The sequence below is a fragment of the Plodia interpunctella genome, chromosome 16 (genome assembly GCF_027563975.2).
Source record: "Plodia interpunctella isolate USDA-ARS_2022_Savannah chromosome 16, ilPloInte3.2, whole genome shotgun sequence".
Lineage (NCBI taxonomy): Eukaryota > Metazoa > Arthropoda > Insecta > Lepidoptera > Pyralidae > Plodia > Plodia interpunctella.
Window position 1 is genome coordinate 9,011,837 of NC_071309.1, and position 13,272 is coordinate 9,025,108.

General features: G+C 33.7%; 3 protein-coding genes across 7 annotated transcripts in view; 2 read left to right on the forward strand and 1 right to left on the reverse strand.

The window, feature by feature from the left end:
- The window catches only part of LOC128676797 (dynein axonemal heavy chain 2), a 63,332-nt gene that overhangs the window by 5,221 nt on the left and 44,839 nt on the right, over window positions 1-13,272 (forward strand). For 3 of the 5 annotated variants that reach the window (XM_053757146.1, XM_053757145.2, XM_053757143.1), the window contains exons 9-27: window positions 533-655; window positions 1,597-1,691; window positions 2,097-2,172; window positions 2,738-2,863; window positions 7,110-7,208; window positions 7,287-7,526; window positions 7,615-7,729; window positions 7,856-8,104; window positions 8,319-8,515; window positions 8,597-8,758; window positions 8,859-8,976; window positions 9,139-9,293; window positions 9,439-9,614; window positions 9,977-10,144; window positions 10,227-10,394; window positions 10,517-10,742; window positions 10,830-10,949; window positions 11,047-11,180; window positions 11,289-11,559. In XM_053757146.1, the coding sequence (XP_053613121.1) occupies window positions 533-655; window positions 1,597-1,691; window positions 2,097-2,172; window positions 2,738-2,863; window positions 7,110-7,208; window positions 7,287-7,526; window positions 7,615-7,729; window positions 7,856-8,104; window positions 8,319-8,515; window positions 8,597-8,758; window positions 8,859-8,976; window positions 9,139-9,293; window positions 9,439-9,614; window positions 9,977-10,144; window positions 10,227-10,394; window positions 10,517-10,742; window positions 10,830-10,949; window positions 11,047-11,180; window positions 11,289-11,559 (3,018 nt within the window). Of the gene's footprint in view, window positions 1-532; window positions 656-1,596; window positions 1,692-2,096; window positions 2,173-2,737; window positions 2,864-7,109; window positions 7,209-7,286; window positions 7,527-7,614; window positions 7,730-7,855; window positions 8,105-8,318; window positions 8,516-8,596; window positions 8,759-8,858; window positions 8,977-9,138; window positions 9,294-9,438; window positions 9,615-9,976; window positions 10,145-10,226; window positions 10,395-10,516; window positions 10,743-10,829; window positions 10,950-11,046; window positions 11,181-11,288; window positions 11,560-13,272 lie in introns of those variants that run through there. The other 2 variants (XM_053757144.1, XM_053757147.1) reach the window with 2 other exon arrangements.
- mh (maternal haploid) lies at window positions 3,117-6,790 on the reverse strand. Its single transcript, XM_053757152.1, has 3 exons — window positions 6,469-6,790; window positions 5,739-5,973; window positions 3,117-4,970 (listed from the first exon to the last, which is right to left on the reverse strand). The coding sequence occupies exons 1-3, from the start codon at window positions 6,624-6,626 to the stop codon at window positions 3,339-3,341; spliced, it is 2,025 nt and encodes a 674-aa protein (XP_053613127.1). The 5' UTR covers window positions 6,627-6,790; the 3' UTR covers window positions 3,117-3,338.
- On the forward strand, window positions 11,766-13,096 carry LOC128676805 (uncharacterized). The gene is made up of 3 exons (XM_053757159.2): window positions 11,766-12,021; window positions 12,146-12,418; window positions 12,667-13,096. Exons 1-3 carry the CDS (start codon window positions 11,971-11,973, stop codon window positions 12,859-12,861), a joined length of 519 nt encoding a protein of 172 aa, XP_053613134.1. The 5' UTR covers window positions 11,766-11,970; the 3' UTR covers window positions 12,862-13,096.

The following is a 13,272-nucleotide window of genomic DNA, read 5'->3' on the forward strand; positions in this document are numbered from 1 at the left end:
ATTATTAGGTACCATTAGTTACGTGATCAGTGATGTATAGAGTATTTGCAGGAATCGCTATCAAATTTGCAATGAATTTGCGTAGCTTCATGTGCTATTGACATGATCCTATATATTGTTATTTTTACTTTTTACGTAAGGTTATTATTTTTTAGAAAAACCGACAATGATTCATTGACATTATAAAATAGAACTACACAAATATTACCAATTACGGTTCTCCGCTAATAATAACAAAAGTAGCTTAAAATGATGTTTACCCAAATTTAGCCAGTTAACGCAGACAACAGTACCTTTCCAAATCCATGACAAACATGGTAATTAAGCGTTCCTGTGGAACTCTTTTATTATTGCGACTTGAAATGCAGTCGACTGGACCATCGATTAATCCGTCGTCCATGAGGTATAAGAGATGTGACGTTCCACAATAAAGTTACTGGAGTACGACGCATTGCGTATATTTATAAAAATTTGCAAGTTGAACGTATTTTTCCTCCATAAAGTTGAAATTAAGACGAAGTTTATAACTCAGGTGATGACGGACGCTTCCGTGTGGCTGCTGCCCTGCAGCAACTCTGAGGACGTCATCATGCATGTGAACAGGCTGGTCGGCGCCATAGACTTGGCTATTAGGGACCTTTTCGTTAGTTGGACCGTAAGTCTACCTTATAACCCGTCGACTAAGACCTAAGGGATTGGTTCGAACGCTTGCTAATAACTCATCAAATATATCAAATGGCCCAAATGTAACATACCAAACAGAAATAATAACGTGTCTTGCAAGTATCGAATAGAGCTAACTGGCCTATCGCATCAGATTTATGTAGTAGTTAGATCTGTCATATTACAATAAGTGGTGATACATGCCCTAAACCAAGCAGAAATGTACATGCTAAGAACTTGCACACTTGCACACATGATTCCCCGGGCACAACATCTAGCCTGTCGAGATCTTCCCGTTGTGGCGGTGGAACATGATTACCTCGCTCCCGCTACACCGGAAGATAGATGCGAGAGATGAGCAGAGCAGCCAATAAGAGTGGGGAATGAGCTACTTGCTTTAGAATTATGTACTTGCCCGTTAGGATTCCAGTCTAGTCAGCAAGCTACTGGCATATTTTCGCCTTTACACTTACCTAATAAAATCATATGCACCTTGGTTCTAATGCTCCGGAGCTTGGCTTTTCTTATTGTTCTTTTAAATATTGCGGTTATAGATTTTCCACATGGTGGATAAATTTTTGAGCGCTTCGATCGCTGGACCCCGCTATCCTTCAAATGTTTACTAGCGTTATGAATAGTTTGTGTAGTTTGTACTGAGGGTACATTTTATTAATACCTATTTGATTTTAGAACAGGAAACATTCAAAACTTAAGTTCCGTTTTCCCAATGATGCCTTATCGATTGTAAAACATAGCTTAATACTTGTGACAGATGACAAATGTATGAAAATAATACATCTGTCTCTGTCGCTTTCATTTTGAATGTAGCGGTTCATCCTGCTGTCACAGGGATCAAGCTATATTTAACACAGTTTGGTACCATACCAAATTCGCAAGAGCGCGTTTGGCTAATTGTTTATTTTTAATTTTCAGCACAATTTCGATGAACGATGCGGAGCCGGTTTGAATAAAACTTTAATGCGCAGGAGTGCAGTAAACCCTGGTCTTTTGGAGTGTAATATTGACGTGTAAGTTTTATGTAGCCTACATAGAACAATAGAGTCATATTATAGAAAGTAAAAGTGTGTTACCTCGTCACGCGTTGTCTGCTCCTCAACGATGTATTTGGAAAATTTTTGGACGTTTATTACATGTATGTATAATTGTATATGTATATTAATTGGTGTATACTAATTTACTATAGATTAATACTATAGATTTTGATGTCAAAATCATAAATGTCAAAAAAAAAATAATTCCAACACATTTCGCAAATCCGTCTTCTCCGCGTACATAAAATTCCTTCATTCTTTTAACCAACAATATAAATGTTAATAATCGATCACTGGTTAATAAGATTAATTGTGAAGAATTAATAATTATTATATTGATAAAATAAAGTAATATTCTATCAGAAAATATTTTTTTTACAGGAATATATTGGATCTGTGCAAAGAATCAGGGCATTGGGAGGGTTTAGGAATAGACATACCGATGCATGCTAGCCAGGTAATAAAGTATTGTATAAACATACCGGAATATTTAAAATTTATATTTTAATTTATTTTGGATGTTATCTCTCTCTAATCCCCGCACATTTCCCTCTTTATCCTCGCCTGTGATGCTTCGAACGCGGAATCCACGTAAAATTTTGAAGACTGGATTTTATGATCGGCCTGACGTCAAGTCAACCCTCTTTGGGGATGGTGTTCTTGCCTCTTCTTATCAACTGTTATGTCTTTTTTATATCCCTTAGTAGCCTCGTACGATATCTATGTGAGGATATGGAATGAGTCCTATCCTAGAGTTCGTTCCGTTGAGTAGTTCCCTCGTTGGGAGCCGATTCTGGGTGCACGACGTGCACGTGCCAGGTAATGCATATCATAACAATGTCATCCAAAATAAATTTGAATACAAAATTTCAGCTCATCGGTTGAAGATAGCTGCTTCAAGACTCGACGCTACAGTCGCCAACAAGGGCAACGGGGCCGAGCTGTTATTGATAGTTCCACATATTGCCTCATAGCTCTAGGTCATAAACTAAGCTTAATGGTATATTATATCTTATTTTCAGGTGTATGTAAAGAGCAAAAATGTATTATTTGTGTATGAAAGCGTGCTAGCGGTTGTAAAGGGCTACAATAAGATCCTGGATTCGTTGTCCGATGAAGAGAGACTGCTGTTCAAACCCCTCACTTCGGTGAGTTGAATACAAATAGTACATAATTCCGGGAAAATTGTATATGGGTGGTGGGATTTTCACGCGACGCAGAACGTTGCGCAGTAATGAAGCTGAGTATTTGCAGATCAAGCGCGAGTCACGCCATTTTCTCAACAGGCGTCCGATGTGAGACTTAAAAAAAAATTGTGTCGTAAAATTTTCAATTTTACACGATTACGCCCAGATAAATGATTTTCTCGCTTTGTGCATTAATCTTGAAAAAAGAACAGGATTGTAGTCAGAATTATTTATTTTAATATCACAATATTATTACAAAGTATAGCAAATTCGAAATTACAATAAATATCATTATTAAATAACCTAATTAATATTATTGATATCTAAATTCGTAAGTTACATAAATCTATTCGTAAGCCATGTGAAAAATAATAACAGGGAGGAGCGAAAGGTTCATTTCCAAAGATAAAAGCCATAGAACCACTACTAAGTTCCGTTAGCTCAAACAAGTATCGAGATGATTGTTCATATCCTCAGATTCAACCATTTCTAGACAACACGGGCACGGAGTTTTCGTGCCCGTAGCATTCATAGTCTGAGTCTCGTCGAAAATATCGTCATGATCATCTATGACTATCGTGTTATTCGCGAAACTTGTAGATGCTCCTTCTTCGGGCACTGTTGTGTTATTGTCAAAGAATGAAAGGCATTCGTCTAAATGCTCTGCCATCGGTTTCTTAACTTCACTATCACAACACGGACATTTGAGAACGCTGAATACATCTTTACTTGTCCCTGGTTCAGTCTTTACGGGCGGCAATACTATTTCGGTAGCTTTTTCATCTAAAAATGAAGGGAGATAACCAACATCTGTAATGACTGGTGCTTCTTCAGGTATAAGGAAATCGCCCGATCTCCGTACGTGTTTATCGAATTGGATTTTCTTGACAATAGATTTCACTTTGTTAATATCAGCTGGATCAAATGTCAAATTTGTTTCTTCCTTTGGCTCTTTTTTAACAATAGCTTCGTTCTTAACATGTGATAAATTACCGAAAGCTATGTTTGTCAAGTCTATAGATACATTAGAACTAGAAAAAGCATTTTTAGTCTCCTGTTTGGGTATATGCTTTTCCAACTTGGGCTTAAATGGTGGTATTACAAAATTTGATGATTTGATTTCACTAACAGTCTTATTGTGAGGTTGACTAGATATCACAGGATTTACGTCTCCATTCTCAACTTCTTTACTCAACTTTTCAATCACTTCCTTATTCAGACATTCATCTAAATGCTTATTTATGTATCTTTCATCTATTTTAGCATTACATACAGGACAAGGAACTAAACTAGACTTAACAGGTACAGCAATTAAATTTTTTTCACTATTATTAGTCTCAGCTATTTTGATATCTGCTCCATACAAATCTTTTAGAACAGATGTGGCAGCCTTTTTGAAATAATCGTCTATTTTTCTAATCTTACTTACAGGAGAGTCTGAATGAACAGGATTAGTTTTGTGTTTGTTTGCTTTTGATTCAATGTTTGCTCCAATCGTACTATTATTTCTAGATAGTCCTTTACTATTTGTGTTTGCATATTTCTTTGTCCAAACATCTCTTACTGTTTCAACAACTACATCTACAGAATTCGATCTCTGCCGTATACCACTTAAAGTTTGTATGGTGATTGGTGGAACGGTTGGTTTAGTATCTTTATTAGGCTCAAAGGTAACTCCTTTCTGAATAATTGGACTGATAACAATCGTTTTGCCACCATTTGATTTAACAACAGGCACATTTGACGGGTTTTTAAGTATTGGCGTAAGTGGCTTTCTGACATTATGGATATCATTAATTGTTTTGATATTTTTATCTTTAGTATTATTGTTATTGTTTATATATTTAGTTATATTTTCCTTAGGTTTTACAATAGTTCGTTTTTTATTAGTTTTTTCTGGTTCTTTAATTTTTACGAATGTACCTCCACAATATTTTTGATGGTAGTTCCACCAATGATCAGCGGTACCAGGAGCTTTATTCACTGAGCGACGCACAACACCAAAGTATGGCTTCTTTTTCTGACATGGTCCATTACATCTCCACCAATGAGTCAGATATAGTTCAACCTGAAATATATTTACTTACTTGTTATTGGTTTTATGAATCTATTTATATCTCTTATGATTATTTTGCTTATGTTTGATCTGATCAAAAATATTTCACTTTGCATAAGGCATTCTATATCTTGTAATAATATCTTTCCTAGTAATGATATTGCAATATCAACATCCAACAAAAATGAGTATTTTGAGACAATTAGTAGATTGTGTATATGTTCCGGCAACACATATGTGATACTACTAGTAATATAGGCGTGACCACTGCTCATAGGTGGACTGCATCTTGCTCAGTAGTAAAAAAAAGACATGCTTATGTCACATGAATTGTTAACTAATGCCATTTGATCTACATTCAGAGGTATCAGATATTGGCCAGGTGAACAATATGTAACACAATGTGACCCAGAAGCAAATATGATGTCAAGTTTCAGCATGTCTCCACGATAAGAGACCTATTTACGATAAATTGCTTTATTTCTTTAACAAGAAGCAATTGGTATTATCATTTTGTAATATTTCATAATAGTTATCAAATTGGAGTTTTATATTTTGATTACAAGATTTATCACCAAATAAAAGTTCAACTGTATTCAAGGTGCTTAATGAAGAAACCATTATCATTAAAGAGATGAGTTTGTGTTTATGCCTAGTATTTTCTCAGTCTCAAAAAATTCAGCGAGCAATAATTTTTATTCTGGACTTTTTGGCAAGAAATTGGTGAAATATTGGGTGTAAATTGTTTATTTCGAGATATGATAATAATAAATGACTTACCTCATCATGAAAATCATGATATATGGTGATATTCAGACCTGCTGATCTATTTATCCTGTGCATATGTGCCTTGAAGTTGGGTCCGTGGCCATCTCTTTCTCGATCTTGGCATGTGATGAAGAGGTATGCATGAATCATCTCGTGAAGTAATGTCTCGACTAGGTTCTTCCGAGGTCTTAGTTTTAATAACGGCTCGCTCAGAGCTATATCACACAACCCACCTCTGCCTTCATAGCTGGAATTAAAAATATGCTATAAAATATGAAAAGTTCTTTTGTCACATTATTCAATATGATTTCTGCATGGTGGGACAATAGTGGATGAGCCTGCCAGTGAATTAAATTAGAATCTTACTAGTGTTATATGACTGTCTGTCCATACCTGCATTATACTGCTTTGGACAAGAAAACTGATGAGAAAATAAGTTTACAGATTGGAAATGGTCTCCTTTGGTAAAACAGACCGCTTGTGAAAGTTGACCAATCAGGATAGTAGACCGATTGTACCAGAGCTAGTGCTAAACAGCTGAAAATTTTGATAAAACTCTCTGGATAAAAAAATTGTCGAATGTTGGACAAAACAATAGAAAAGACTACATCATAAATACACAATGCTTAAAACTGGCTATATCTTATCCCTGTGTTGCTTTTTTTGTTCTCAGTGGGTAGGTACTAACTACGGTATTGAGTGGGAAATTAATATATCGTGTACGATCGATAGTTAAAAGTACCTGCAAATCCCTGCACAGGAGTACATCCGTTTGCTCCATCGCACCACTGCCCTGTTCGCCAGCTTGGTCCAAAAAAACAATTTATCGAAATGTAGGAACAGAGTGTGAACATTCGGGGTAGGATCAATCAGTTCCAGTTCGGGGTCGCCCAAATTCATCTTTCTTTACTATCGTATCTCGGCTATTATTTTTGAAAGTTCATAGTGTTTACAATTTAATAATGCAGATTCATAAGATTTTAGATTTCATTCGATTCAAATTTATATATTCTTTCATTTGTTTGAGTTTGATATTTAGCCCCACTGACATTGACGTATGGTGGACGTATCCATTCATGTACTAGGTAGCTACCTATGTTGTAGAATATAAATGAAAAGGGTTGCTAGTACATGCAGCCAATATCGTAACATAGTAGAAAATGTATTTCACGAACCACAGTTATGCATTGATAATTCCGTGCTATTATACTATTCCGTGTCAAATTAAAACAACTAAACTACTAACATTATACAATACTATTATATTACAAACAAGATAATATAGTACAGAATAAAAATTTCCTATAACCTATAATGTATATGCCCTAATAATGTATTATATGCGGGAATATCACACGCACACTACTAATACTTCAATTTCAGGCATGCGAGAAAAAAGTGCAGCCAGGTATATTTAAATTAACATGGACATCTACCATGTCCGATGCTTACATTGCTGATTGTGTGGCACAAATTGGAGAGGTTCGTTATATGTGCATAGCTTAAACTATTCTTTTAGACAATTAACTATATAACTTTATAACTTGTTTTTAATTTTAGCTACAAGATTTTTTAACAACGTACAAGAATTGTAATGTTAATTTAGTGAAAATTATGGAAAAAATTTGTGACACACCATTTGTGGAATTTGATATTTACAATGTTTACGAGATAAAAGATTTGAGGGAAGAAATCAGGGTTATGGAAAATTTAGCCTCTGAAGATATTTTAAACATGTACAAAGAAATTGTTACTTATCTAGTTATTGTTTATGAAGGATTTGAAGCTAACATATCACAGGTAAATATAATTGCAATATTTCGGGATGTAATTAATATAATTATGTACATACGTTTTATGAATTCAAATTATACAATTTAAATCATAGATGGCGGAATATTGGGTCAAGTATGTTCGAAGATTCGATCGCCTATTAGAAGATGCTTTGAGATTAGCAATGAAAGCCACTATGCAAAACATGTACAAATGTGTACATGGTGACGGTATGTATTATAATACAAGGATAAGTATAGGATATAAGAATGTATTAAAATGTTACTATTAAACTCTTTTACGAATTTAAGAGTAAAATTTGAGTACATTTTTAACATATTATTATTACTTCTCAGGGACAATGGCACCCTCACCATTAATAAAAATGAACTTATACTTAACTGATAAGGAAATAACACATATTCCTACTTCACATGAAATTAGAGATACATTCACTACAATCTTAGATGAAATTGTACATATTATGAGTAAAGTTCCAAGATTGTTTGAAAAGTTTGCCTTACCTGGTGGGGGGTTGAAACGGTTTTGCGAAGTTATTCAAGTGGAGCCAGATTGCAATATGCTGCAGACTCTGATCGATACTGGTATAGTGAATATTATAAAACTAAAATTTGTTGGTATTTAAGAAAATTTATTCAAGTAGTGAATATTATAAAACTAAAATTTGTTGGTATTTAAGAAAACTTATTCAAGTCTCACTTTGGGGCATTGTGGCAATTTTAAAAATAAAATCATAATACCCTTAGGTATCTACTTAAAGAAAATAATAGGTATTTATTTTTTTATTTTACTTTTCAGAAATTGAATACAATATTACATTAGTAGCTGAACACATCAAAATGTGGGATCCATATGCACATATTTGGAAGGTTGATAAGGAAGAGTTTATGGTAAAATATCGAGAAGAAAAACATCCAGCTTCTGATTTTGACGCTTTGATTATAGATTATAGTAATTTAGCAAATACAGTACAGATACAAGAAACTGTTAATCAAGTAAGCTATGTTTGCTCAATAAAGAAGTGAACAACACTAGATTTATGTAAAAATATAAATTAAAAAAAATATTATTTTCAGATTCATTTCATAACATTAAACTCAAGTGAACTAAAGAAATCTATAATTGCGCATTGTCTTAAATGGCAAGTAAAGTTAGGAGAGCTTTTAAGAGCTATAACAGAAGCTGATATAGATGTTGTTTATGCATATGTTGAAAAAAGTAGTGAAGATGCTATGAAAGTAAGATCAATATAATATTGATATCTAATTTTAATAATTAAAATTTCTGGAATAAATTCAAAGATGTTGAATTTTGTATATTCATTAATTCTTACCACAGATGCCTGCTGATTTGAAAGAGCTTGCTTCAGCTATTGCTACATATGAACGACTGGTGTCTGATGTCAGTAACTTTGAAAAGACGTTTCCACCGATTTCAGACCAAATGGCGACTTTAGGCAAGTCTATATCATGATTTATAGAAGTTTTATTTATTGTTTCTTATTAAAAGACTTTTTTCTGAAATGCATGAATCTTAAAATTAAAACTAATGATTTGCGTCCCTTCTTGGAATTACTTTCACAAAGTGCTACAACATTTGTTTCTTAAAAAATTTTCAGCTAAATTTGAAGTTGAACTTAGTTCAGATATGGTAACGCGACATGAAAATATACCTGTCGTGTGGGCTGAATATTTAGCATTGTTAGAAGAAGCTAAAAAGGCGTTGGAGCTCAATAAAGACAAATTCAAAACGGAACTTCTTGAGCAAGCAGAGGTGAGACGTAATTAAGCAGGAGTGGAAAATATTTTTTATTTTACATCCTTTTATCATTTAAATTCCTATTACTCCTTGCACCTAGTCCATATTGATTTTTCAAACGATATTATTTTCCCAATGTATTATCTTTCCTAATTCCTAGGAATTTAAAGAAGCCGCCAAAGAATTTTGTGAAGATTTCTATAATACAGCTCCTGTCAGCTCAGACGTTAGTGGGAAAGATGCAATGGCGCAATTAAAAGCGTTTAGAGAACAATTAAATGCTCTTCGGGCTCAAGAGCAGCAAATTCGTGATGGACTTGCTGTATTTAATTTGACGTAAATAACATTATATACTATCCAGCTAATAGTATCGTTTATTTGTCCTCTTTTCACATCGGAATGGAACATTGGATTGAGGTGATTTTGGTGTGGAGATAATTGGGGAGTGACTTAGGCTACCTTTACCGGAGGTGTAGCCGTGAGAAATAGCCAGTTGTACAATATTGTTTTTGTCAGCATTTATGTTATTAGTGGCGATACCAAGGATCACCAAGATTGCTATAGGAAATATTTTATCTCAAAATTTCCAGAAACGAAGCCCTGGGCAACATCTAGTGGATTTAAAATGTATTAGTAGGTATATGGAAAGGATTTAAGAATCGAAACAGATATCGTTAACACCTAATTCCTCCTAATAGGACGCCGGTGAATCTCGACCTGCAGAGAATGGAGAAAGAATTGGAGAAGTTGGAGGAAGTATGGGGACTAGTTTTCCAATGGGAAGAATCTTGGGAGAAATACAAAACACAAACTTTCTGGGAAATGGAAACAGATGAAATGGAAGATAATGTTATGTTTTTGTTTAGGTAGGTATATATTATTTTTCATTTGGATTAATAATCCATTTTCAGATAATGTCTTTCATCTGAAGATTTAAATTATTTGCAGAAACTTCAATCGTCTCTCTCGACAATTAAAAGATAAAGGTTGGGATATAATTGATACTACTAGAGTAAAGGTAGATGCATTTAGAAGAACTTTGCCTCTGATTGGGGACTTGAAAAATCCTTGTATGAGAGAACGACATTGGGATAGAATTAAGGTGTTAATGGGAGTGTAAGTTAATTTTTTTTCATTGTATTGTTTTCTTTTTACAATTGTAATATTTTAATAAAATAAGGAAAAAAAATCTTAATTCTTATTTACCTGCAATTTTTTTGCACTGATGTGTTTAACAGTGAATTTGATCAGAATTCTGAAGATTTCAAGTTAGAACTTATAATGCGCTTAAACTTCCAAGCATATGCCGAGGATATAGCTGAAATATCAAATGCTGCCACCATGGAATTGAATATAGAAAATGGCTTGAAAACTATTAGGGAAATTTGGAAAGGTACCACTTATGAAATGCAACATCACAAAGGAGAAATGTATAAAATAAAAAATGTTGAAGACGTTATGCAGGTAATGCAGGCAAATCATCAATTATTGTGTTATACATAATGCTTTGGCGTGAGATCGTGTTGTTCCTTAAACTGTTGTTTTTCTCAGTTTCTTGAAGACCACCAAGTTCAGTTATCTTCGATGAAATCCACAAAATACGTTGAACCCTTTATAAAAGAAGTCGATTATTGGGAAAAGGCTTTGGGATACGTTGCAGAATGCATAGAGGTATCCAGTTCAAATTTATAAAAAATACTTGGGTCTCTTAGCTGTGAAAAGATTTATTTTTCTTAAGTGTTACCGTTTAAAATTTATTTTTTAACAGATCTCCTTACAAGTACAACGTAGATACCTTTACTTAGAAAGTATATTTAGTGGCGAAGATATAAGAAAACAATTACCTAGTGAAGTACAAATTTTTGATGCTTTAACAGCAGATTGGACAGAAATAACCAGCAAGTACGTTTTATTTTTATACCAATATATAATTCTAAAATGCTAAATTATCATAATGAAGTATGTTTATTATAATTATACTTAATATAATATTGCTTTCATATATTTTAGTATGTTTGCTGGAGCAAATGCAATAGAAGCATGTATTTATAAGCCAATGCCTTATTTATATAATAAGTTAAATAAAATGGTGGATAATTTAGATGGGATATTAAGGGCGTTAGAAAAGTATTTGGAAACAAAACGGATGCTGTTTCCTAGATTTTATTTTATATCCAATGATGACCTATTGGAAATTCTTGGAAATTCAAAAAAGCCACAATTGATACAAGTACACTTGAAAAAATTGTTTGATAACGTAAACAAGATAAGAATTGATAAGGTAATTTACACTACATACAACCTACCGTTATTATTAACTAGCTGTTTACCCGCGACTTCGTCCGCTTAAACGCCCTAGGGAACAGTTTTTCTTCGTATTGTCTTATATTTGTATTGTAGATTGTTAAAAAAACATATTTCTGTCAGATTTTATAAATATGTAATGGCAATATTCGAATCTATTTTTGTCAATGACAGATAGACATTGACATGACATGAGCTCCAAAACAAAACAACTGACTGAATACAAAATATAAAACCGCTGCGTGCGAGCGAATTGGATATTTCTTTTTGTTTTTATTTGAATGTAAATAGTGTCTGTGTGCACTTAAGAATTTAGCAAATTTTATTTTTGTTGCAATTAAATTGTACAAATTATATCTATCGGTGTGACTTAATTGCAAGTATAAACATGAACGAAGAGGAGCTTGCTAATTGTCAGTTCGTGCCATTCAGTACTATGGTAAGTTTCGTTGTTTCTGCTGTTTTCTAAGTCAATATTTAATCAATATTGTTATTGCTATACAGTCTATATAGTCAAATTATTATAGGTTAGACAACTGAAACTCATTAAATTTAATTTACAGGAAAAAGTAATGACAATTCTAGACAAACCTTATAAGGAGCAAGATTATCGTTTCTGCAAAAGAGATTTATACAAAGTACAATCTGAAAAGGTTAATCCGGGAATGGGGAAAGGTACTTCTGAATTGAAGTGTAGGTACCAGTTGGCTTTGTCTCGTGCTATTTACTCACACGATTGGGATAAACTTTTGTACTTGCTGAAGAAGTCGCCTATATTTCATCATTTCTCGCACACATCAAGATATGTTTTGGATCGACTGAATGTTTATATTAGGGTAAGTATGTTACAAGGATTTCAAATTTATATCTTGATCTTGAAAAAACTGAAAAAAACCTTCTACCTTCCATACTCATATTCAAATAATATATCCTTATAACTTTATATATCAATAATTATGTTGTTGTAATGTATAAATATGCAAAATACACATTAATAATATGTCTTGTGTAGTTAAGATTTCTGTATATATATATTTTTACAATAATAAAACATTTTGCTACATAATTTTCCTTTTGCTTTCAGGCCATGATAATTCTCTTCATGTTCCACCCTGAGGCCAAGAGCAAGCAACTGCTCCATGAGTACCTCCACATGGTGTGCACCTGCCGTACAGAACAGGAGAAGCGGGCTTTGATGCGAGTCATACTGACTCTGCCTGAGAAACTTCACTTTATGAGAGCTCCTCCACTCAGGAAATTGAATAATGATTATGATTGAACCATTTGATCTTTTACTCAGCCCATATTTCTAAAATAATATGAGAGACAGTTAAACAGCACGAAGGAAGTCATTGGATGTGGTGCCACAGTTGATGACAACAACTATGCAAATGATTAGCACATATTGGTTGAGACTTCTGTCATGTCCAGACCAGTCTAGTACATACTAAGTTATTACATGTAAAAATCTTCTGCTGGATAAAAAATTGTTCCTAATAAATTTATAAGTATGTTTTATGTGTCTCATTATTGGTTACCTGTTAGTATTGTAATCCTTTTGAAGTCGAAATATTTTGCAAGCCAGTACGAGCGGTTGGCATGCACGATTTGTCATTATATTCTGGTCGTACATATGCGCCTCACAATGCGACAGGCACGGGCCCTGATTTGCCCGTGGTAACTACCCGGT

Excerpts from the sequence above, each read along its gene's own strand:
- mh (XM_053757152.1), bottom strand. The coding sequence starts at position 6,626 with ATGAATTTGGGCGACCCCGAACTGGAACTGATTGATCCTACCCCGAAT. Across the intron at positions 5,974-6,468 it reads TCCTGTGCAGGGATTTGCAG|CTATGAAGGCAGAGGTGGGT; the intron begins GTACTTTTAACT and ends TTTTAATTCCAG. Across the intron at positions 4,971-5,738 it reads ATCATGATTTTCATGATGAG|GTTGAACTATATCTGACTCA; the intron begins GTAAGTCATTTA and ends AATATATTTCAG.
- LOC128676805 (XM_053757159.2), top strand. The coding sequence starts at position 11,971 with ATGAACGAAGAGGAGCTTGCTAATTGTCAGTTCGTGCCATTCAGTACT. Across the intron at positions 12,022-12,145 it reads TCGTGCCATTCAGTACTATG|GAAAAAGTAATGACAATTCT; the intron begins GTAAGTTTCGTT and ends TTTAATTTACAG. Across the intron at positions 12,419-12,666 it reads GACTGAATGTTTATATTAGG|GCCATGATAATTCTCTTCAT; the intron begins GTAAGTATGTTA and ends TTTTGCTTTCAG.